The sequence below is a fragment of the Somniosus microcephalus genome, chromosome 6 (assembly GCF_052327205.1).
Source record: "Somniosus microcephalus isolate GS21.2 chromosome 6, FLI_Smic_1.0, whole genome shotgun sequence".
In the NCBI taxonomy this organism is placed as follows: domain Eukaryota; kingdom Metazoa; phylum Chordata; class Chondrichthyes; order Squaliformes; family Somniosidae; genus Somniosus; species Somniosus microcephalus.
Genome location: NC_140992.1, coordinates 234110175 through 234135852, shown reverse-complemented (window position 1 = coordinate 234135852; position 25678 = coordinate 234110175). Strand labels below are relative to the sequence as shown.

Below are 25678 nucleotides of genomic sequence, written 5' to 3'. Positions count from 1 at the left end.
TTCTTATGTGAATTCCATTCAGACCTGGTGCATTTAACTTCCTCAGCCTATCAGTGACTGTCTTAGATGAAACATATATTTCTTTAACTGTTTCCTCTGTCACCCCTGCCCCCTCACCCCTTTCAACTTTCACGAACACACAAGAAAAATAATTAATTCAGCATATCTATCCCTTGGTCACTTGATATGTCACCTTTGGGATCTTTCAATGGCATCACCATTTTCTTTTTCACCTGACTTGCTGTGAAGTAATGTGAGGGTAGGAAAACACATAGGAAACAGAGCCATAACATAATTAGGTTCAATATAAAAATTGAAAAGGAAAGTAAACAGTCAAAGTTAAAAGCATCTGATTGAGAAAAAGGAAATTTTAATGAAATAAAAAGAAACTAGCCCTGAAAAACTGGAAAGAAAAAAAACAATGGGAATATTTCAAACAGGAGATGATTAGGCTACAAACTAGACATAGTCCTACAAGAAGTAAAGGAGCATATCAAAAGCCTGAGTTCCTTGATGAATAGAGAAATTAAAATTAAAGTGAGACTTTAAAAAGAGGCACATGACAAATCTAGGGCCATTGATACAAAAGAAGATCAAGTACAGCAACGAACTGCAGAGGGGAAGCAAACATCATTAGAAAGAATTAGGGGTAGGAAGTGAATAACAAAGAGAAATAAGAGACATCTGAGCACAAAAAAGTAAAAAAAAAGTTAAAGGAAGAATAGGTACAATTAGATATGAAAAAGGAAATCTTATGGAGGATGAAGTAATGACGGAGATGCCAAATGAGTACTTTGCCTTGGTTTTCACAGAGGCTTCTGATAGTAGGAATGAAAATGTACAGGAGGGGGAGGAGATAGCATAACTATCAAAAAGGATGAAAAAGTTGCTGGAACTCAAGTGTGGAAAAGATACTGGGCTCTGATGGCATGCATCCTAGAATTCTGAGGGAAATCAGACAGAGAAGAGCAGACTCTCTACAAACAAACATCTTAGATATGGAGGTTGTGCCAGAGGTTGAGAGGATTCACAATGTAACACCATTATTCAAAAAGGAAAAAAGGGAGAAACTGCAAAACCAGACCAGTCATCCTAACATTGGTAGTAAGATTCAAGGTGCTGTAATATCAGATAAAATGAATACTCCGTTAGAAAGACATGGGCTAATTAAGGCCAGCCTGTGTGGATTGTAAATGGCAAGCCATTTTTGATAAATTTAATAGAGTTCTTTGATTAAGAGTTAACAGTGTATTGATAAAGGAAATACTGGAAATGTTACTTATATGGATTTTCAAAAAGTGTTGGAGAAGGGGCCATGGTAGGAGGCTTGTTGATAAAATTAAGGTGCACAGTACTCAAGGAAATGTGACAGCATGGATAGGAATTTCACTAAAGGACAGTAAACAAGAAACAGAGCGGTTAATGGATAATGTTCAGTTGTAAACAGTGGTGTTCCACAGAGGTCAGTATTAGGACCATTGGTCTTTTCAATACAAAAAAATGATTTGAACTTGGGTGGGGGGAGGCACAATATCAACATCTGCAGATGATGCAAACATATAAAGTCAAATAAAGTAATTAATTCTAGCCTATACAAATCAACTGGTTAGGCTATGGTTAAAACGTTGTATTCAATTTTGGACACCCTACTATAAGAAGGATGTCAAAGCCAATGAGATGGTATAAAACACCTTTACTAGGATAATAGCAGGGATGAAAGACTTTGGTTATAAGACAAAATTGGAGAAACTAGTGATATTTTCACTGGAGCAGAGAAGGTTAACGGGAAAGCTGACAGAAGCATTCAAAATTATAAATTATTTTTATAAGATTAATAGGAGAAAACTATTTTCACTGATCAATGGGTTGCTAAGTAGAGAGCATAAATTTAAAATCATTGCAAAAGAAGGAAAGAAGACGGTATAAAAATGTATTTTTATGCTGAGGGTTGTTAGCACATGGAATGCACTACCAGAAAGCAGAATCCATAATAGCTTTCAAAAGGGAAGTAGATAAATATTTGAAAAAGAAAAATTTTAAAGGGTATGGGAAAATGACAGAAGAATTGGACTAAATGGACAATTTTTCAGACACCCGGCACAGGTCTGGTGGGTTCAATGGCCTCCTTCTGTGCTGCATAATTCCATGATTCTATGATATTTATAGGAATAGTTGACATTTCTTTAAATATCCCCTACTATCCTAACCTCATTTTTATTTTCACTCTTCTGACCAGTCTCTTAACCTCATTTACCTTGTTTTCACATTCATCTTAGTCTGCACTGCTACCTGCAGCTTTATACTTTGAGAACAATCCTATTTTTGCCCATATTCCCCACAATAAAGAAATAACTTCCATTTACATAGCAACTTATCACATCCTCAGAGCATCCCAAAGTGCTTTACAACCAATGGATTATATTTGGAAGTACAATCACTGTTGTTATGTAGTCAAGCACAGCAGCCTATTTGCGCATAAGATCCCACTAGCAAATGAGTGAATAGAGTCATAGAGTCTAAGGGCTAGATTTTCAGTTGCTTGCGCCAGCAGTTAGCGCCTTAAGAGAAGTGATTTCCGGGCGCTATGCGTGTAGCGCCCGGGCGCAGCGCAGTTTGCGCCCCGCCCCAAATTAAGTTGCCCGTTAGCGCCGGCGCAAAGTTTAGCGCCCGCCCGGATGCGCGCGCAGAAAATGACGTCACATCCTCGTGCAACGCCCTTTGGCCGCCCCGATTGCAAACTTCAGTCGGACCGCCCCATTGTGCGGCGGGCGGCCGGAGCGTTTGGAAAAAGGAACGCAACACAACCAGCGCGGGCCCCGGGGGGCGCTAATTAAAGGGAACGTCCTCTCCAGTATAAAGGCCATCCATTATTTCAGAAAACAGTCTTGTGCAACGCATTTCTGGAGACACAACAAGGAGGATAGCTAACTGGTTTCAAGCAGCAAGAGCCAGGTATTTTTGGACTCAGGCAACAGCGCTGCAAGTGGCCATTTGGAAATTAGAGTGTTTTCCAGGATTTGATGGGGGTTGCATGGGGTGCCAACGCGGAGCTGCAGCTCCATGTCTGTAGGGCTCGCAGACGCATTGTGAGAGGGGCAGCCCTGGCTAGAGGCAGAGGGGGCTACAGGCGTCGGCCACGTAGGCCTTACCCAGTCAGGCTATACCGCCAGCAGCGCTCCTACCTAAACATGAGTGCCGCGCGATGTGTTAAAAGGCTCCGATTCCGGAAGGGGGTGATTGCAGAGATCTGCCACCTGCTTCGCCGAGATCTGCGGCCAAAGCTCAGGTGCAGGACGTCTCTGTCGGTGGAAGTGAAGGTGACAGTGGCATTGAACTTCTATGCCACCGGCTCCTTCCAATACGCTGCTGGGGACATAGCAAACATCTCCCAGTACGGCGCGCATCGCTGCATCCGCCAGGTGACCGAAGCACTGTTCAGAAGGAGAAGCCAATTCATCTCCTTCCCCATGGCCCTGGAGAGCCAGCATCAGCGCGCATTGGGATTTTCCAGACTCGGGGAATTCCCCTTGGTGCAGGGCGCCATTGACTGTACGCATGTGGCTTTGCGGGCCCCTCTGGAGCATGGCGAGCAGTATCGCAACAGGAAGGGCTACCATTCTCTGAATGTGCAGCTGGTCTGTGACCACAAGCAGCGCATCATGGCAGTCAATGCCAGCTTCCCAGGCAGCAGCCACGATGCCTTTATCCTGCGGCAGAGTACTGTGCATGACATGTTCCAGGCACAGCCTCCCCCAAGAGGATGGCTACTCGGGGACAAAGGCTATCCTTTGTGCACCTGGCTCATGACCCCGCTCCGCGCGCCCAGGACCGCTGCTGAAGAGGCCTACAACGAGAGCCATCAAACCACCCGCAACATCATCGAGCTAACTATTGGGGTCCTCAAGCAGCGGTTCCGCTGCCTTGATCGCTCCGGAGGAGCTCTCCAGTATTCGCCGGACCGGGTCTCCCAATTTGTGGTGGTTTGCTGCATGCTACACAACCTGGCTATCCGCAGGACTCAGGCACTGCCACCTGACGTTGGACCAGCACCTCAGGAGGAGGAGCAGGAGGAGCATGAGGAGGAGGAGGAGGAGGAGGAGGAGGAGCAGGAGTACGTTCCCAGGAGGGAGCGACCAGGGCCAAGGGCCGCACGACGCCACCTTATTACACGGTACTTCTAAGCCCCCTGTCAGGGAATGGCCAGGGGCCATGAGGGAAGATGAATGCAGCCGCTCCGCAAGCCCTCAGCCGGCGAAGCCAACAAACACTAAGAAGAACAACCATGGAGACTGCATGAATAAAGATAATTTTTTATTACACAAAAATGAAAAGCCCTTCCCACATGAATCCCCAAAAACAATAAACGGGCCCCACAAAAAGCCCAACAAACGACTCACTCCCACAAACTGGGGAGGAGCCACTCCACCTTTATTGAAACCGGGACTCAACGTCGGCCTAACGCAAAAAAAAAGCCCTCCAAAAGCACAACCATGGGCAAAATAAAGATGGCCATGCCATATTAAAGGAAAGCTGGCCACACCCTCTACTGAGTGGCCCGCGAGGGCGAGACCTTGGCCAGCATTTTGCCTCCCCTGCCCTGCCTGCTGCTCCTTCGCAAGCTCTGCCCAGTGGCTGCTGCGAGGCTGGGGGAAGGCGCCTGAGGCTCAGATGCCCTTCCGCCAGATGCCGCTGGGGGGCGGCCTACACGGCGTTTGGGCCTCGAGGGGCCGTCTCCTGAGTGGCGCACCTGAGCCTGGCCACCATCAGCTGCAGCCGCTTGCCCTTGACGGCCCAGAGGGGGAATGGCGGCGACGGATGGCGCAATGTGGGCCAGCAGGCGTCTGGGATGCGCTGGCTGGTGCTGTGGCGCGGTGGCACTCGGCCGGGCCCGCACTGCAGGATCCGCAGCAATCAGCCGACGGCCGGCTTGCTGGGATGGTCCAGCGCGGCGCCTGCCCTGGCGATGCCTGCCTGAGACAGCGCGTGTGGCAGCAGTGAGTGGCCCTGTGGTCCTGGTGTGCGCGCGCATCACATCCGCCAGGGTCTTGACGGCATCAGTTAGCATGCGGCCAGTCGCAGCAGTTGCTGCCCCGAACTCGCGCACACTGGTCGCCAGCGACTCGATGGCCTCAGGCATGCGCCCCACCACGCTCATGAGCTCCGTGTGGCGCCGGTCCGAGTCGTCGGCCATCTGATCGAGCTTCCGCACCTCCTCCGAAGTGAAGGTGTCCGGACTGGAGTCGCGACTCTCCCGCTGGGGAGGAGGGGGCCGAACTAGGGGACCCTTGCCGCGTTGGTGACGGCGAGTGTGCCGAGCAGCAGCACTCCCCTCTGATCCTTCCCCCCTTTGGGGGGAAGGCCGTGGGCCACGCGCACGGCTGCTGGGTGGCTGGACGCCACTGGTCCCAGAAGCTGCATTGCCCTGCGACAGTTCCTCCAGGCACTCGTCCAGTGAGGAGGTGTCGAGCATTTCCTCCTCTCCTGCGGGACGTGACTGTTCCCCCGAAGGTCCGGCTTGCTCCTCCTCCTCCTCCTGGTTGGAGGTGCTGTCACTGGCAGCCTCAGGGTCCTGGTCGTCACCAGCTGAAAGCAGGAATGCACAAGAGTAGCTTCAGAGTGAGGAGACGGCGTCAGCGAGGGAGTTAGGACTGGTGGGATTCAGCGCATTGGTGGGACAGTGGCAAAGGAGGTAGCTCGGATGGGCCAGTGCGACGCGAGAGGGCCAAAAGGCGAGGTCCTTACCATTGCCGGGCAGTGGAGGGTCGGATACACCGCACGCTGTGGGGACAATCACACGTGCTCCCATGAGCACACACACGCGCTCCTCCAGCCGAGTGAGCTTCTGCAGCTTGGCGCGGCCACCCCTGGCACGGGCCTGGCGATTAAACGCTACTTTAGCCTGCAAGAGAAAGGACGGGCTGTAAGTGCGCAGTGAAGCCCTGATGTAGTGTGCACTGCCTCCCATGGTGGAATAGCTTGGACAGAGTGAAGCCCTGATGTAGTGTGCACTGCCTCCCATGGTGGAATAGCTTGGCCAAAGTGTAGAGTGCCGAATGGCCATTTGATGCTCATGACTGTCCCAATGCTGCTGGCTGAGGGCTGGCCAAAAGGACTTTCAGGTCCCTTTGCCCATCATGTCAGGTGTACATGCAAGAATGAGGAGGAGACTGGAAAGGCTACTCACCCTCACAATCCTGGTCAGATCGTTGTACTTCTTACGGCATTGTGTGTGGGTCCTGGGGGCCTCGCCGGTGAACGTCACCCTCTGGGCGATCTGCTTCCAGGCTTTGGTGTAGTCGTGGTGGGTTGGATTCCTCCCACTGTCTGGAAACAAGATCTTGCGCCTCACCTCCAGAGCTGTGAGCATGATGTCCAGATCACCCTCTGAGAAGCGCAGGGCACGCTGACGGGCCTTCTCTGGCGTTGCCATGACTCCCTGGGGCTGAGCAGTAGTGTTGAGGCCTCTTTGCAAGGCTGCAGTGTGCAGGGCGTGGCAGCAGACCAAATCGTCCCTTCCCCCTTTAAGAGCTGGTCGGCACCACGGGGTCTGCTGTCAGTGCAAAAATGACCGCACCCGTGCTGCGCCCCGCCTGGGCGCTATCCCTCTGGACCGCCGGCTTAGCGCCTAAAGAGAGTAGTGGAACGCCTCTTTTAGCGCTCCACCAACCTCTTAGGGCGAAGCCACTGAATTCCCGGCAATGGGGCGCTACTTTGGGGCGGGCGCTAACTTCGGGCGGGCGCTAAGGTTAGCGCCCCAAAACTGCCTATACTGAAAATCTAGCCCATAGAGTTTTACAGCACAGAAAGAGGCCCTTCGGCCCATCGTGTCTGCGCCGCCCATCCATCCCTGTCCAGTCTAATCCCATGATCAGATAATACACTTCAACAGTATTTTATTGGCTATAAAGAGCTTTTCGGATGTCCTGAGGTTGTGAAAGGCTCTATATAAATTTTATACTCAATCTCTTTCCATCACAAACTTAACATTAAAGTTCCCATATTGTGGTCACTACTGCCGAGGTGTTCTCTGACTCTGACCTGCTCTGCCATCTCCTGGTTGTTATTTAATATCATGTCCAATAGCACCCATGGGTCATGTGAATTTCTTGGCCAATTGTTTCATGTAACAATTCAATTTTTGCCCAGGACCATATTTTCACTCCTATTGCAAACTTTATAGCTTCCCAATTTGTCTCTGATAAATTAATATAACCTATAACAACTGCATCTGTCCCTGTACACACTCCTGACCTAGTTGCCTTCCCTTCCATCATTTTATGTCTCACATCTCTATTACATGGTTTCCACTTTACCCACAGTCAGGCCATACAGATCCACTTCCATTATAATCAAGTTCTTTTTCACATAAAAGAATACACACCCTCCCAGTTTGCCTTTTCCAGTTCTACAAAATAAACTGCATCGTATCATTGTTGAATCAGCTCTCTGTGATACTTAAGATATCATAGCCTCCCTCTCCAGCAAGGACCTCCAGGTTTCCCATCTTATTCTTAAGATTCTGAGAGCTGGTCTTTCTGTCCCTGCTGCAACCTGATTTTGTGTGGTAATGGGTGATTGGGCCAGGAGCTGGGCTGAGGAACTATGCGGCCAACTGCCTAAGAATTTCCTACCAGAAGAGATGATGGCTGTTGAATGCATCTAGCCATACTTGGGTGAGCATATTCAAATGATAGGTTAATGATGAGAAAACGAGAGCCAATGGATTTCCCTTCATTAATGCCTGAGCACCAGTACACTTAAAACAGAGGCATTCACTCCTATCCAAGCCAAATTTCCTTCCTTACTTGTTCTCAGCAAAAACTCACTGTCAGTGTTTCACTCAGCTGGCCTCTCACAGGAAACTGCGTCCGTAGCCAAATAATGTTCTAACCCCATTTAATGACTGCGTAGTGGAAGAATGAAGTGGTAAAGAGAGAGGTACCTCTGCTTTTCACTCTAGTGCACCCTCCTTGCAGGACAGCATTGCAACCTCCCTGGAAATGAGGCAGACTAACTGAAATTGAGGGCACAGCTGACTATTGCTGTCACTCACAGGTCAGTCCCATGGTGCATGTTAGCTGAAAGTGTCTTTAAAGCAGATAGTGCAGCTCTGCATCTGGCTGTCTGCAGATTTGAAGCCTTTGTAGCCACCTACACACAGATATTACCAGGTAGGTGTTACTCTGGGAAGGGACCAGCAGATGGGCACAGGTGGGACTGTTTGACCTACCTGGCATCCCTTCCTATCTCCTCCTCTGAAAAACAAACTTCAGTAAAGGAGGATTCCCATTGGAAAACCCATTGGCCTAGAAATTCAGTATAGCCACTTTTGGGGCGGTAAAGTCGGGCGGCCGCTAAAGTTTGCGCCCGCCGGAAAGTGGAGTCCACTTCGCCGAAATTCAGTAGCTTTGGCCAAGGAGTTCGCTCGAGCGCTAAAACTGGCGTTGCACGGCTATCTTTAGGCGCTAAGCCGGCGGTGCAGACTGATACCGCCGAGGCCGGGCGCAGCGCAGATGCGGTCATGTTTTGATTGACAGCAGACACCCTGGCGCCGGCCAGCTCTTAAAGGGGGAAGGGTCGACTTGGTCTGCTGCCACGCCCTGGATACTGCAGCCCTCCAGCTAGGCCTAAACACTGCTGCTGGAGAGAAATAGCGCCAGGAAGGATGCAGAGGGCCCGTGAGCGAGCGCAGCGCTTCTCTGCCCATGATTTAAAGGTGCTGGTTAGGGCTTTGGAGAAGAGAAGCCATATCTTGTTCCCGGACAGTGGCAAGAAGCCTCCCAAGAGGGTGTACAGGAGAGCCTGGAGGGAAATCGCCCAGAGGGTCACAGCCAACAGCGATGTCCCCAGGACTGGTGTCCAATGCCGGAAAAAGTTTAACGACCTCACTCGGATTGTCAGGGTGAGTACCCTTTCCAGTGTCCTCCTCATCCTTGCATGTGCGCCTCACATTATGGGCAAAGGGACCTCAAAGCCCTAATGGCCAGCCCTCATCCAGCAGCTATGGCACTGGCATGAACATCAATTGCACTTTCTGCACTTTACACACTGGCCAAGCTATTCGACCATGGGAGGCAGTGCATACAGCAAAAGGGCACCACACTGGCCAAGCTATTCGACCATGGGAGGCAGTGCACACAACAACAGGGCACCACACTGTACTTAGAGGCTGTCCTTTCTCTTGCAGGCCAAGCTGGCCCAAAATCTGAAGAGCCGGACTGTCACCGGGGGAGGCCGTGCCCAGTTCCAGCAGCTCAGTGACCTGGAGGAGCGCGTGGGTCGAGTCATGGGTGCCCGGGTGATTGGCCCCGTTGCAATTGGAGATGCCGACCCTGTGCTGGGCCCCAATGGTAAGGACATGACCGTTTGGACCTCTCTCGTTCCCCTTGCACTTCAGATCTACATCCTTTGCCACTGTCCGACCAATGCGCAGAATGCCACCACTCATGCCTCCCTCGCTGACGCCCTGTCCTCACTCTAAAGCTACTCTTGTGCCTTCCTGCTTTCAGCTGGTGAGGAGGAGGTCCCTGAAGCTGCGAGTGTCAGTCCCTCGGAGGAGGAGGACGAGGGGGAGCAAGAGGAAGGCGGCACATCGGGGGAACCCTCATCCGCACCAGGGGATGGCAATGGAGGGGACACGTGTTCCCTGGAGGAGAGCCAGGGGGAAGTGTTGCAGGGGAGTGTAGCTCCTGTGCCCAGTGGCGTCCAGCCAAGCGGGAAGGGTCGGCCAGCTCGGCGGCCTTCTCCCCAGAGGGGGGAAGTGTTGCAGGGGAGTGTAGCTCCTGTGCCCAGTGGCGTCCAGCCATGCGGGAAGGGTCGGGCAGCTCGGCGGCCTTCTCCCCAGAGGGGGGAAGTGTTGCAGGGGAGTGTAGTTGCTGGGCCCAGTGGCGTGCAGCCACGCGGGAAGGGTCGGCCAGCTCGGCGGCCTTCTCCCCAGAGGGAGAGTCCGGCCTCCAGTCCGGAGACGGTCCTCGCCCAGGAGGTGCACCTCCTTGATCAAATGTCCGCGGACTCGGATCGTCGGCACACCGAGTTCATGGGGGTTGTGGCACGGTTGCCTGAGGCCATTGAGTCCCTGGCTCATAGTGTGTCCGATTTCGGGACCTCACAGGCCAGGGGTTTCGAACAACTCACGGCAGCACAGGCCAGGGGTCTCGAACAATTCAGGGCATCACAGGATGCGAGTCGGGCATAATTCGGGGCATCACAGGACGCGAATCGGGCCGAATTCGGGGCATCACAGGACGCGAGTCGGGCCGAATTCAGGGCAGCACAGGACACGAGTCGGGACGACTTCAGGGCAGCACAGGCAGCGAGTGGACAGTTGATCAGTGGTGCCGTGCAGTCACTGGCTGGTCTGATGCGGGCACAGACCAGGGCAGTACGGGCACTCACTGCTGCCACACTCGCTGTGTCAGGCAGGCATCGCCAGGGCACCCGCCGCGCTGCTGCAGCACAGCGGTCTGGCCTTCACCAGATTGCTGCGCTTGCTGCAGTGCCAGCCCGGCCGAGTGCCAGTGTCTCTGGCGACCAGCGAGCGCCTGGCATCAGCCAGCTTGCCCCCATTGCTGCAGCCGCCACTGCCACTCCCCCAGCAAAGCTGCGACGAGCTGCTGGAGAGACTGATGCTGCCCAGCCACAGCTGCAGCAGTCAGCAGCCGGCCCCTCGAGGGCCAGAGCTCGTCTAGGCCGACCCCCAAGGGCATCTGCCGTCACGCAATGTGCCCCTCAGGAGCCTTCCCCCAGCCTTGCAACACCCACAGGGCCCAGGTTGAGGCGGAGCAGCAGGTCGTCCAGGGGCCGGAAAAGGCTGGACAAGGACTCGCCCTCTCGGCACACAAAGTAGAGTGTGTTGGCAAATGTTTTTTTATATGGGGGTGCTTGTGCTGTCTATGGGGGGGGTTCTGTTGGTAAGGCCGAGGATGAAGGCCATTTGGATGGACAAGTTTTGTTATTCCTCCCCAGGTTGTGGGAGTGAGATATGTTTTTGACTGTTTTTTGGGGGTGTTGTGTGTTTTTGGGTTTCATGTGGGAAGGGCCCTGAGTTTGTTCAATAAAGCTTTTTCTTTATTCAGCTTGTCCATGTGTGATGTTTCAAGTGGTTGTTGCGTTAACCGGCTGAGGGCTTGCGGAGCGGCTGCATTCATGTGCCTTCATTGCCACAAGCCATTCCCTGACAGGGGGCCGAGAAGTGTCGTTCAATAAGCCGCCGACGGACGGCCCTTGGACCTTGTGGCTCCCTCCTGGGCTGGTACTCCTCCTCCTCCTCCTCCTCACGGTCCTCCTGCTCGTCCTCCTGAGGTGGTGGTCCAACGTGAGGTGGCAGTGCCTGAGTCCTGCGGATAGCCAGGTTGTGCAGCATGCAGCAAACGACGACGAACTGGGAGACTCTATCCGGCGAATACTGCAGAGATCCGCCGGAGCGATCCAGGCAGCAGAACCGTTGCTTGAGGACGCCAATCGTTTGCTCTATGATGTTCCTTGTGGCTTGATGGCTTTCGTTGTATGCCTCCTCAGCAGGGGTCCTGGGCGCGCGGAGCGGGGTCATGAGCCATGTACACAAAGGATAGCCTTTGTCCCCGATAAGCCATCCTCTTGGGGGAGGCTGTGCCTGGAACATGTCAGCCACAGTAGTCTGGCGCAGGATAAATGCATCGTGGCTGCTGCCTGGAAAGCGGGCATTGACAGCTAGGATGCGCTGCCTGTGGTCACACACCAGCTGTACATTGAGGGAATGGTAGCCCTTCCGGTTGCGGTAATCCTCGGCATTGTCGATAGGTGCCCGCAAAGCCACATGTGTGCAGTCAATGGCGCCCTGCACCATGGGGAAGCCCGCTGTTCTCGCAAATCCGACTGCACGCTGCTCCTGCCTCTCTAGGGTCATGGGGAAGGAGATGAATTGGTGTCTCCTTGTGAAAAGGGCATCGGTGACCTGCCGGATGCAGCGATGCACGGCGAACTGGGATATGTTCGCTATGTCCCCAGCAGCGGCTTGGAAGGAGCCGCTTGCATAAAAGTTCAGAGCCACCGTGACCTTCACTTCCACCGACAGAGACGTTCTGCTCATCAGCTGTGGACGCAGACCTCTGTGAAGCAGCTGGCAGATCTCTGCAACCACCTCCCTTCTGAAGCGCAGCCTCTTAACACACTGCGCGGCAGTCATGGTGAGATAGGACACCTGCTGGCGGTATTCCCTGAGTGGGTAAGGCCTACGTTGCCGACGCCTAATGGCCCCTCTGCGTCTAGGCATGGCTGCCCCTCTCACACAGCGTCTGCGAGCCCTTCGCACATAATGCTGGAACTGAGGGTTGGAACCCCATGCAGCCCCCATAATATACTTGCAAACAGTGAAATCACAATGAGTCAAATTTCCAAGCTCTGGCCAGAAGCCAAAAATACCTCTCCTATGTTGGCCCAAATCAGTAAAGTCTCTTCCTTGGTCTCTGTCCAGAAATCCGTTGCACTAAAGTCATTGCAGCAAAATGGCTGGCCTTTATAGTCCAGTCTAAGTGCCCTTTAATTAGCGCTCCCCGAGGCCTGCAGGGCCTCTGCTGCGTTCCACTTCACAGTTCTTAACAGCGCCACGCCCACATTGGGCGGGCGCCACTGAAGTTCCGGTTTGGGGCGCACAAACGGCGTTGCACGACGAAATGACGTCATAAGTTGCGCGCGCAGCTGAGCGCGCGCAAACACTTTGCACCGGCGCTAAATGTCTACTGAAGTTGGGCGTAGGCGCAGATCGTTCTGCGCCCGGCCGCTAAGTGCCTAGCGCTCGAGATCTACTCCTCTTATGGCGCTAATGGCTGGCGAACGCAGCTGAATTTCTAGGCCATTGTCTCACTATCATGCAGGTGCCAAAAAATGGAAGGGCCAGAACACTGCCACAAAGCCCCCTGATAAAGTACATGTAAACAAGAAGAAACAAAAAAAAACCACAGAAAAGACTCGAACCACTGTTATAAATCTCACTGTAGGCCGCTTCAAATGCATTTTTAGCTCTTTCAGCCCTGGACTGTCATTTCATACAGTGGGTAAATGTTTAAGTGCTAAACCAAAGTGAACACAGGAAATTGGAAAGATGTCTAAATTACATTATCAGAGCCTAATTTTAATGTAATTAACTGCAAACTGGCAGGTGCTTCTGTAGTATAACGCCCAAAATTAAATTGAAAAAAGGCACTTCACCAACCTACCTGTCGCAGACATGGCTGTCCATCATAGTATTGATAGAAGGGACCAGTACACAGTCCTTGTACAGGCAAAGTCTCATCTCTACCGTGAGGACATCTGCTGTCATGCAGCATGGGATTACCACTATGCTAAGTAGAACAGACTAAGGACAGATCTAGCAGCCCAACACTGAGCATCTATAACTCGCTGTCAGCAGCAGCAGAACTAAATACCACCACAATCTGTAACCTGATGGCCCAGCCTAAACCCTCATTCCTTGATCACCATCAAGCCAGGACACCAAACCTGGTTCAATGTAGAATGTAGGTGGCTGTGCCAGGAGCATCACCAGGCATACATTTTAGAATGAGGTACAGAGTCAAGCTACTACAACAACTTGCATTTATATAGCACCTTTAACGTAGGAAAACATCCCAAGGAACTGCACAGGAATGTAATAAGACAAAAAGTGACGTTGAGCCAAAGAAAGTGATATTAGGATGGGTGACAAAAAGCTTGGTCAAAAAGCTATGTTTTAAGGAGGTAATTACAGATGAGAGGTGGCGAGGCATAAGAACATAAGAACATAAGAAATAGGAGCAGGAGTAGGCCAATTGGCCCCTCGAGCCTGCTCCGCCATTCAATAAGATCATGGGTGATCTGATCCTAACCGCCAATCCACTATGACAGGACTATCTCCTGAATCTAACAGCATTAGACACATGAAAACAGGAGCAGGATCAGGCTACACGGCCCCTGGGCCCGCTCCGCTACCCACAGGGCCATGACCTATCCGAACCTAGACTCATGTCCAAATTCCTGCCCGCTCCCCGTAACCCTTAATTCCCTTTTCTACTAGGAAACTGTCTATTTCTGTTTTAAATTTATGTAATGATGTAGCTTCGACAGCTTTTTGGGGCAGCATATTCCATGGACCTACCACCCTCTGAGTGAAGTAGTTCCTCCTCATCTCAGTTTTGAAAGAGCAGCCCCTTATTCTAAGACTATGCCCCCTAGTTCTAGTTTCACCCATCATCTGGAACATCCTCCCTGCATCCACCCGATCCAACCCCTTCACAATCTTATATGTTTCAATAAGATCGCCTCTCATTCTTCTGAACTCCAATGAGTAGAGTCCCAATCTACTCAACCTCTCCTCATATGTCCATCCCCTCATCCCCGGGATTAATCGAGTGAACCTTCTTTGTACTGACTCGAGAGCAAGTATGTCCTTTCTTAAGTATGGACACCAAAACTGTATGCAGTATTCCAGGTGCGGTCTCACCAATACCTTGTACAACTGAAGCAATACCTCCCTATTTTTATATTCTATCCCCCTAGCAATGAAAGCCAACATTCCATTGGCCTTCTTAATCACTTGCTGCACCTGCATACTAACCTTTTGAGTTTCGTGCACCAGGACCCCCAGATCCCTTTGTACTTCAGTACTTTCAAGTTTCTTGCCATTAAGATAATAACTTGCTCTACGATTTTTCCTGCCAAAGTGCATAACCTCACACTTTCCAGTATTGTATTCCATCTGCCAAATCTCTGCCCACTTACTTAGCCTGTCTATGTCCCCTTGCAGGTTTTTTATGTCCTCCTCACTCACTACTTTCCCTCCCATCTTAGTATCATCTGCAAACTTTGATGTGTTACACTCGGTCCCCTCCTCCAAATCGTTAATATAGATTGTAAAGAGTTGGGGACCCAGCACTGACCCCTGCGGAACACCACTGGTTACTGATTGCCAGTCTGAATATGAACCATTTATCCCAACTCTCTGCCTTCTGTTAGATAGCCAATCCTCTATCCATGCCAGAATATTACCCCCAATCCCGTGATTTTTTATCTTAAGCAATAATCTTTTGTGTGGCACCTTGTCAAATGCCTTTTGGAAGTCTAAATACACTACGTCCACTGGTTCACCTTTATCCACCCTATATGTTACTTCCTCAAAGAACTCCAGCAAATTTGTCAAACATGACTTCCCCTTCATAAAACCATGCTGACTTTGTCTTATTAAATTATGATTATCCAAATGTCCTGTTACTGTCTCCTTAATAATGAACTCCAAAATTTTACCTACCACAGATGTTAGGCTAACCGGTCTATAGTTTCCAGCCTTCTGTCTACTGCCCTTTTTAAATAAGGGTGTTACATTAGCAGTTTTCCAGTCTGCCGGGACCTTTGCTGAGTCCAGGGAGTTTTGGAAGATTATTACCAATGCATCCACAATCCCTACCGCCACTTCCCTCAAAACCCTGGGATGTAAGCCATCAGGTCCAGGTGATTTATCCGCCTTGAGTCCCATTATTTTACCAAGTACTACTTCCTTAGTGATTTTAATCGTATTTAGCTCCTCCCCCCCTATAGCCCCCTGCTTGTCAACTGTTGGGATATTCTTGGTGTCCTCTACTGTAAAGACTGATACAAAATATTCATTCAGTGTTTTTGCCATCTCCATATTTCCCACCATTAATTTCCCGGTCTCATCCTCTAAGGGACCAACATTTACTTTAGCCACCCTTTTTCTTTTTATATAACTATAAAAACTCTTACTATTTGTCTTTATATTTTTTGCTAATTTACTTTCATAATCTATCTTCCCTTTCTTAATCAATCTTTTTGTTATTTTTTGCTGTCTTTTAAAGTTTTCCCAATCCTCTATCCTCCCACTAGATTTGGCTACCTTATATGCCCTTGTTTTTAGTCGAATACTATCCTTAATTTCTTTACTTAGCCACGGATGGCTGTCTTTTCTTTTACACCCTTTTTTTCTCAGTGGAATATACTTTTTTTGGAATTTGTAAAATAACTCCTTAAATGTACACCACTGATCATGTATCGTCTTATCCTTTAACCTATTTTCCCAATCCACTTTACTCAATTCCGCTCTCATACCTTCATAGTCTCCTTTATTCAAGCTTAGCACGCTTGTTTGAGATACAGCCTCCTCACCCTCCAACTGAATATGGAATTCAACCATGTTATGGTCACTCATTCCAAGGGGATCCTTTACTAGGACATTTTTAATTAATCCTGTCTCGTTACACAGGACCAGATCTAAGGTTGCTTGCCCCCTGGTTGGTTCAGTTACATACTGCTCAAGAAACCCATCCCTAATACACTCAATGAACTCATCCTCAAGGCAGCCCTGCCCAATTTGATTCGTCCAATTTATATGATAGTTAAAATCCCCCATAATTATAGATGTTCCCTTATTACAAGCCTCAACTATTTCCTGATTGATACTCCGTCCAACCGAGCTGCGACTGTTCGGAGGCCTATATACTACACCCACTAGTGTTTTTTTCCCCTTATTATTCCTTATCTCCACCCAAACTGTTTCATTATCCTGATCCTTTGACCCAATATCATTTCTCTGTATTACAGTGATTCCTTCCTTTATTAACATAGCCACCCCACCTCCCCTTCCTTCCTGCCTGTCCTTCCTGATTGTTAAATAACCTGGTATGTTTAATTCCCAGGCATTGTCACCCTGCAGCCATGTTTCTGTAATGGCCACAAGATCATACCCATATGTAGCTATTTGTGCCTTTAACTCGTCTATTTTGTTACGAATGCTACGTGCATTCAGATAGAGAACTTTCAAATATGTTTTGTGACACTTAGTTCCTGCTATTGCCCTTTTTATTACTTTACCTTTTACTCCACACCTTCTACCCCTTCCTGACACGCTCTGGTTTTTAATTTCCCCACTGCTACCTAAGTCTTTGACCTTCTCTGTTGTCATTTTTATTATTTGCTCTCTAGGAACCTCCCCCCCACTAATTAGTTTAAAGCCCTCTCTACAGGCGAATCAATGAAGGCAAAAATGAACCCCTGCACTTTCCAAGTCAGAAAGGTATGCTTAGATTATAAATGGGGTAAAAACTGGACCTCGTTGAGCTTGTAAAACGGACGCAACAAGGTTCAATTTTGGGGCTCCCTAGGATGTCTGAAAGATACAAAAAGAAAATACTGCAGATGCTGGAAATCTGAAATAAAAATAGAAAATGCTGGAGATACTCAGCAGGTCAGGCAGCATCTGTGAAGAGAGAAACAGAGTTAACATTTCAAGTCGATGACCTTTCGTCAGAACAAAGGTCATCGACCTGAAACGTTAACTCTGTTTCTCTCTTTACAGATGCTGCCTGACGGGCTGAGTATCTCCAGCATTTTCCGTGCTGGCAGCCCGGCCTGCCAGCACGGTGGCATAGTGGTTAGCACTGTTGCCTCACAGCGCCAGGGACCCGGGTTCGAATCCGGCCTCGGGTGACTGTCTGTGTGGAGTTTGCACATTCTCCCCATGTTTGCGTGGGTTTCCTCCGGGTGCTCCGGTTTCCTCCCACAGTCCAAAGATGTGCGGGTTAAGTTGATTGGCTATGATAAAAAATTGACCCTTAGTGTTAGGGGGATTAAATACGTGGGGTTACGGGGATAGGGTGGGATATGTGTTGGTGTTGGGGTTACGGGGATCGGGTGGGATATGTGTCGGTGCAGGCTCGATGGGCCGAAATGGCCTCTATCTGCACTGTGAGGTTTCTGTGATTCTGTGATTCTGTGATATGTCTGAAAGATATCTGACTCCATATTGGCTCAATAGGCAGTAGGCCTCTTGCACATGTTAATAAGAAACCTAACACCTGTCTTCGGTCCTGTCAGGGAAATGAGGTTGCCCTGAGCAGAACAGGGGCTTGGGCCTGCTCCGCTCGGGTTTTCCAGGCGTGGACCTGGCCTAGCAAGCGGCTTTTTTTGAGGTTTGCTGTGGAGCCAGGAGGAGCAGGTGTGCTGTGTCTGGCTCAACAGTACTCTCGAGGGCCGCTGCTGGCCTGCAATCAGCCTTTGTCCCAATCCCCTCCCTCCGGGGCTAACCTTTGGAGGCAAGTGGCACAACATAGACTTTTATAAAAGGGGAGAGTTGCCTGTGGAAGCGCAACAGGCACTGGCAGTTTGTCCAAATAATGTTAAGGAGCCACGAGTTCAATTTCAGCCCGGCCTGCCAGTTGGGAAGCGTACCCTGTGCGTGACGACCATTTCATGCCGGAAAGTGAACCGAAGGGAATTTCTACCCCTAGGTCTTTTTAGTGTGTAACTTTAAATGTGCAGAGGATTCTGCAAAGAAATCTCTTTCCAATTGTACTCCTAAATGAAAGCAGGTTAGCTCCGCAGAGCAATATACGTATTTACACCATCACAATGAGTGAAATAACAGTGAAATAACAGTTTGCTTCACCACAAGTTTTTTTTTGCTTTTAAGAGAGCAGCATTTACCTTTTTTTCAAAAGTATTTTTTCCCCTCTCTCCCATCTGGCTTCCCTGCACCATATCACACCTCTCCAGAGCCGGGAGAACAAGTTTCTCCCACGCCTCCACCACTCCTACTTTTAGTTGGGCTACTGAGAAGTGCCACAGGCAGGTGGATGATCCTTATTTTCCATCCCTTGTTGCCAAAAAACGAACGGTTCCAGTCAGTGCCTCCTTATGGCAGGACAACTAATATTACAAATTCAGAGGTAAATGGGAATCGAGTTGTACAGAAGTCACGTTTCCCTCTCAGGTCATTGTACTACATTACAGAAACATACACTGAGTTATGTAGTTCTGTACATTTGGGTGGTAAGCGCCAGATTATTCACTGGCAACAGTCCAATGAAAAAAAGAATATTGCAGCTGGATTTATTTCATGAATGAGAACGATCCCATGCCTGCAATGTTTGTGAATTAAGGGGCTTTCATGCTTGAGAAATAAACCTAATAGTTTACTACTACCCATGCACAACCCTAGATTTATACAACAGGCAGCTTGATAAATCCCATTAGATAAGAAGGTGATGTCCCAGCCAAATGTGATACAAAACTTATCACATGATGTGACAGCATCGCGTTTGGAACGACTTCTCCCTCTTCGATTACTGCTGTAAATCTGCATGAGTCTGGTGCTTTACAGCGATAGTACCAGATTTATGGCCTGCTCTATGGAACTAAATTGGCAAAAGTGTTGTTTCTTTCTGTACAGCAGCCAGTGGTAAACTCTGTAAATTTGGGGTTGTATTTTCACTTAGTATAGCTACGTACATCGGCACTTTGATGCTGTACCTATATCTAGCCGTTTTTTTCAATTTTATCCTTGTTCACATATGTGTACAGTTGCAATGAGCTCAATATTCAAACTAGTAATGCACACACAGGTGGATAATGCAAATTATTAAAAATAAAATGCGTAAAGAGTCAGCCTCCTGCAATTAATTACCCATGAAGATTGTGATTCACGGAGTAGATTCAGGAAACCCATGCTTAGGCTGTGTGCACCGGAGGTGGCAAAACATTTTGTAAGCACGTACTTGTAGGATGAATAGGCTCCCGTCTATGTCAAGGCAAACAAAGGCTGTGTTTTTAAATGTTGTAATGGAGGGTGGGCCTTTGTCTGCTGAGACACCCTCTCTCTTAGCTTCTTTCACATTAGTAACCACAATTGCAGCTGATCTGGATATGTTAAAAAATGGTTAATTAATAGTGTGCAGCACACAGAAGAGGAATCGTTGATTTGACTTGCACATGGAGTGAGGATGGAGGGTGAGCCACACATTACTTCTCCTAAATATGAGTGCATCTGTAACTACCGGAGTGAAGTGGAATTGGGTCCCCAGAGCTAAAAAAAATTGTACAGGCTCAATGATTCCCTCATGAAAGAAGCATGGAGCTGAGAGAACATGTGAATTTAATATATTATTCTTGATTAAAGGGTTTCATGTCTGGATAGAGGTGAAAAGAAGTTCACAAGGTATAATAGGGATTTATATAGTGGCTTCTGCACTTCTAATACTCCCTATTAAAATGAACATTTAAAAACATTGAATCATTTACTTCAAAAATATATCAAATGGAATTCTAAATTTAATCTGGATTTTGAAAATAGGGATTAGAAAGGGTTTTATTTAAAATGTATTGATTTCCCCCAATGGGTCAGTGAGTGTATCCAGTGAGTAGCTTATCCATAAAGAGCAGAAAGCCCCAGGTCTAATTCCCAGCCCGTGCTGAGTTAGCTAATCTCAACTCACCTTGCCTTCTTGTCTCTGAGTTCGTTGCCCTCCCGTCCTCCCTTTATCTCTCCCTCTACATAAACTCCCTTACCCATATTCACAGCCAACCCCTCGACCTTGACATCTTATCCGTTCATCTCGATCACAGACAAGGCAACCTCCGACCATTTCCTTGTATCCCTCATCATCCACATTCACTACCCCCTTCCAACCCCACTTTTTTATGCAACACCCTTGGAAAAAAATCTCCCACAAGTCACTGACAACTCCACTTTCAAAATTCCAACCGTCTTGCCTTTGGCCCTCCACTCGCCATGATACTTCTGCAGCTGTCAATCTGCTCAACCACTACCTCACATCTCTCTCCTGCCCTGACTGTTTCACGTGCGATGGCATCCATCGTCACTCCCTCAAGTTCAAAGGGCGCAGAGTTAAGTGTATATGGTGCATAATTGGTTTAGCCATCCATTGCCAGATCTGGTTGGACCACGTCAAACAATATCCGGCCTTGCTCTTCACTGCCAAAACTGCCCATTAATCCAGGATCACCCCAGAAAACAAAAATACAATCCGGATCTTTTTCTCCACTAGGTCTCCTTAAGCTCCACTCCCTTGCCCTCCACACCCTCACCTCTAACAACAAGTGTGAGGCGTTCATGAACTTCTTTGTAACTAAGATTGAGACCATCTGTTCAGCTGCCTCTGCTGCATTACCCCCTTTCCCTTGCCCATCAGGCCAAACCTCCCCCAAGGTTTCCCTCTTTCCAAACCCTGAACGCACATCTTTCTCTAGCTTCTCTCCTATTCCCCTCATGCCCTCGCCAAGCTCATCATGTCCATGAGACCCTCCTCCTGCTCTCTTGATCGAATTCCCACTAAACTGCTGACCACCCAAATTGCCTTCCTGGCCCCCATGCTACCTGACATTGTAAATGGTTTTCGCCCCTCAAGTATTGTCCATCTCTTTTTCAAAACTACCATCATCAACCCTCTCTTCAAAACACACCAACCATGACACCCCTCTGTCCTTGCAAACTACCACATCAGTCTGAACCCTACAAAAGGCCTCAGCACACCAGGATTTGGGAAGGGAAAATCTGCCGGGTTTCTTGTTTCCAATTGCTATTAAGTGACCCCTTTTGGAGGTGTATGTGTGTCAATGTTAGATGAGGACAGAGTTGAATTCGGCTGTAGTGCCCGCTATGATTAATAGCCTGCTGGCAGTCACTGAATAATGGTTACTTGGACGAGGTACCAGAGAGCGAATGGCACCTTTGGAACCCTACTTCAGCATGGACTCAATGCCTTCAAGAGAGCAGGAACAGGAGAAAAAATTAATTGATTCAAAGACTACGGGCTAGAAATTGGTACCTTAGCGTCTCCCGTTAGTGCCTCCAGGGGGTGCTAACGGGGCACAAACAACTTTTGGCCTGGGCGCGGCGGTGCTAACAACTCCTGCTAAATTCAGCGGGTGTTTAGCGGCAGCGTTAACCGGTAGCGCTCCACTTCACTGCGCAGGCGATCATGATGTCATCACCGTGTGCAGCGCCTTGTTTTCGCCCCGCCTGCAAAATTGGCCCACGCACCCTGAACCTGTGCCGGGTGATGACAGCAACCGATTCAAGGGGTGGGAACGGAGGCTCGCTAACTAAAGGGGAGGTGGCGGGTGGGGGAAAAAAAAATTGGCCAACTTACTTGTCGCGGCCCGTTGCGTCTTTGACCGCAGGGTCCGTGCCACGATCTGGCAGCCCGGCACTCCTCTTGTGTGCCAGGCTGCTGGCACAGTACCCTGCTCCCCGGTGGTCCAGGTAGGGCCCTGCAGAGTTGTGGGCTTGGGCCCTCCCCTTTAATGAGGGGAGGAGCCCTACCATGCGGCAGCGCTACGTGGTCCAGTGCTCTAAGAAAGAAGTGGAGTGCTTGAATTAGCACTCCACCTCCCTCTTGGGGCACTAAAACTGAATTTCACAGTCATGTTAGCGCCCAGGCAATGTTGGCACCCCAAAATGGTCGATACTGAATTTTTCCCCCTAAATGCTTAAAATTAGCATAACTGGTTAAGTAAGAGTTAAAGAAGATTGGGTCTATTAAATTTTTCTTTATGTACAATTAAGAATTATTCTTTATAACAACTGTAGACGTTTTATTCTGATATTACCTCCATCTAGCTGACATTGTTCTGTTAGTCAATTTGTATATTTATAAGTAGTACTGTGCTTTGGTATGTATTACCGATGCATCGGTGGCCCACACAGTATAAATTACAAGGTGCAATACCCCACCTTGCGTTTAGTCCACTATAATCCTATTCACACTCCTGCCAATTTTTATCTCATTTTGGTTTAACTTTATACATTAGAGTTTAATTTTACACCTAGTGTGGGAGACAGTGATGTATGGGTTACATCAAGCTTTACTGAAATTATACCGTCCCTGGAGAGTTGAGACCTGGGGAGTGTCTAGTCCTGCAGCAGGGTGGGTGAGAGGAGGTCGGTACTTGCCCTCTGAACCTTGGCATCCTGCCCTACACACAAAAAAACCCTCAGCTTGAACACCATTTATTGATTTTTTTTTTATAGTTTTAAATCTTGTTCAAATTATCTCAGGCAGTGACCTTCACCAGGTGAAACTCAACTATTTCATGAAATAAAAGAAAGGGATGGAAGAAAAGACAAAGGAAGCAAATTCAACATAGGGCCATTAATAAAATCAAACATGTAACAGCAGGCATCACTATTATACCCAGCAATCTTTTATCTGCACAACTAAACTGAAGAGTATTTGTATTTTTTTTATTTCTGTTTTAAGTGGTTAATCTCATGAATGGTTGCTTTATATACCTTCGTAGCCCCTGCAGCAGAATGAATAATGGCTACCTCTCACCAGCATTCTCAATTTGAAATTGTGCTGGTATCTTGCTCTCTTTTACAGTCTGCTAAGAACAAGTGTCCCGTGAAAATGCTATGTGGATCTGGCAAAGTATGCGCTACTATTACCATGTAAACTCCCACTGATCACAGCTTTGAACTATCTATCCAATTATTTACTACAGCCCTCCATGTTTTAACCAGTAGAGTAATCCCACAGAAATAGAGCCACAATAGACATCAAGATGGGCTTGGCAGTTGTGTCTCACAGGAGTCTAAGTCTCAAAGTGCTATTATCAAATGACCTGCCTGACCCCAGGAGAGTGCAACTGACCCCATACTATGCACAGTAGTCTGCAGAAAACTTCCCTTGAGAACACAAAGTTCCTGAAAACCACTGCAATGATTAACCCTTATTCACAGGAGTTCTTGCATCAAATCAAGTTAAGATAACCTATTATTATATTTTCACACTGCTTAGGAAATATAATTCCTTGTAAATGTCTTCATTTTCTTCAATAATTTGTTGTACAGATGATGCGTTTTCTGCTTTACTTTCATGGTTGTTTCACTTATGCATTATTTTTGCAGTTTATATTATACGTTTCAAAACAAAGTTAAAATATGCCATGCAGCTCCATACACAACAGTGATATTCTATTTTTCTCCCGTAAATAAGATTGCCTTTTCTTTCAAGCTTAACAGCCAAGTCTGCAAAAGAATGATTTCAGTAGTTCTTACTACTTGGAGCTTTTCAAGATAAATTTAGTAGTAATGGTGTAACAGTATATTACTGCACATGTGAGTTCTTGGCCAGTGTTGGATCGTTTAAGGAACTGGTATTTTACTAAAGGCTGACCCTGGGAGTGTAACAAATGAACCCATTATGTGAAGGCGTTAAATGGTACTTGAAATGTGCCTGGTTTTCAGGTGCACATAGTGCCTTTATAAGTTCCTGTGACAGGTTGTGTAATTTAAAGAGGAAATACATAGTACAAATTTCTTTGACACCACAGGTATCCCCTCAGAACGCATTACAGTCAGGAGTGACAACTTCCCTGAGCTAGAAATAGAGTGAGGAGTTCTGCCGACAAATCTGCTCTGAGCTCTCAGTCTGTGCCACACAACACTGCAAGCACACAATGTGGCTTCTGTCACAGACCTGTCATTTTGCCTCTAATTATATTTGGCACACTTCTATATAAAGAAATAGAAATTGTCATAGTACCAAACTCACAGTAAAAAAAAATTACAAAAATGGTCTTCAGGAGAATGGGCACAATAGTATGTGACAAATAAATGTTAAACATCACAATGTCCCTCATATGGGGTCAATATATTAATTATGACGGGCCATTCAATATCAACCCAGTGTAAGGAAATAAATTCAGATCAGTATTTGGATACATTGAACGAGCGATTCTGTTTGTCCGAAATGTGCATCCCCTGAGCAAGAAGCTTGAACGCAGTAAAGCAGTGCAATGGGTGAGCAGCATGAGCCTCTATTAGATTATCAGGACTCGGACATATACCACTACTAAGTCACTGGGGGATGGATACACAACCACCACCAGACTGTCAAAGACTAAAACAGAATCCTCATTGCCACCTAGATCATCAAGGAAAATTGATGCACATCAACTAATTGCTTTAACAAGAGGCTCAAACGCATAAACCATCATTGAGTTTAAAAAAAAGTCTACCCCTGTAGTCATTCCCACCACTAACACATGCCACAATAAACAAAAGGCCATCAAATATATGCCAAACTATATGTTGCTCCTTCTCTCTACAGTATTTTAAAGGGACAAGCTCATCCCAAGCCAAACTGGGAACAAAACACATTTTTCAAATAAGTCCAACCTGTCTCATTTCAGATCAGTTTCAGACTGCCTCTTCAGATTTTCTGCTTATTTCTAGTATTATATGTCTGACTTTTATTCGGGGGGTTCATTACCATCATCAATTAGGGTTAATGTAAGACAATAAAAGTAATCACACCCTGGCATTAATGCTGGCAGAAAGGCAGCACATGATTTTCCACAATACCATTTGTTGTTCAGAAAATGCTTCTTCTGCTACTCTAACAGGCCACACCTTTAGCCCAAAATATCACAAAGGATTTACCAGAGTGAACAGGTTAGCCCGTGCCATGATGGACACTTTTTAGGTGCCTGCGTGGCAACATTGCTCACACTGGTGTTTTAGGTTTTACTTTCCTCCTCTGTGTCTAAACTATGTGAGAATAAAGTGAATGAGAATAACCTGCTATGACAGATTATGGGGAATGTTTAGCTATTTGACTGCAGATTATTGGGGTACGTGCCAGTTAAGAGTGACAAACTTGCGGGGGAGTGAAAGTGAATGTTTATGGAGCACAAAAGAAAATGCTGAAAATTAAACTGGACCAATAACAAAAGAAGATATAAAAAGTCATCAGAAAGAGCACATCCTCTCCAGAAATCTACTCGACGTACCAGAGCGGTCAGGAGTTATGTAAAATTAATCTTCATGGGGTTTCCCAATGGCCTGCGTCAACTATTTCATGGATGTGAGTGGGAGTCCGAAACTGGGAGTATTTGTTGGAGTATTTGTTGT

At 47.9% G+C, this 25678-nt stretch overlaps 1 protein-coding gene and 1 long non-coding RNA gene across 3 annotated transcripts in view; both read right to left on the bottom strand.

Annotated features, from left to right (window-relative positions):
- LOC147116530 (uncharacterized) overlaps nucleotides 1-5992 on the bottom strand; it is a 79631-nt gene extending 73639 nt beyond the window's left edge. Inside the window, exons 1-2 of the mRNA XM_085989554.1 lie at nucleotides 5743-5992; nucleotides 4748-5583 (exon numbers count right to left, since the gene is read on the bottom strand). Of these exons, the coding sequence (XP_085845680.1) occupies nucleotides 4748-5583; nucleotides 5743-5965 (1059 nt within the window). The 5' untranslated portion in view covers nucleotides 5966-5992. The remainder of the gene's footprint in view (nucleotides 1-4747; nucleotides 5584-5742) is intronic.
- Nucleotides 1-25678, bottom strand: part of LOC147116529 (uncharacterized) — a 172047-nt gene that overhangs the window by 128875 nt on the left and 17494 nt on the right. The window lies entirely within an intron of this gene.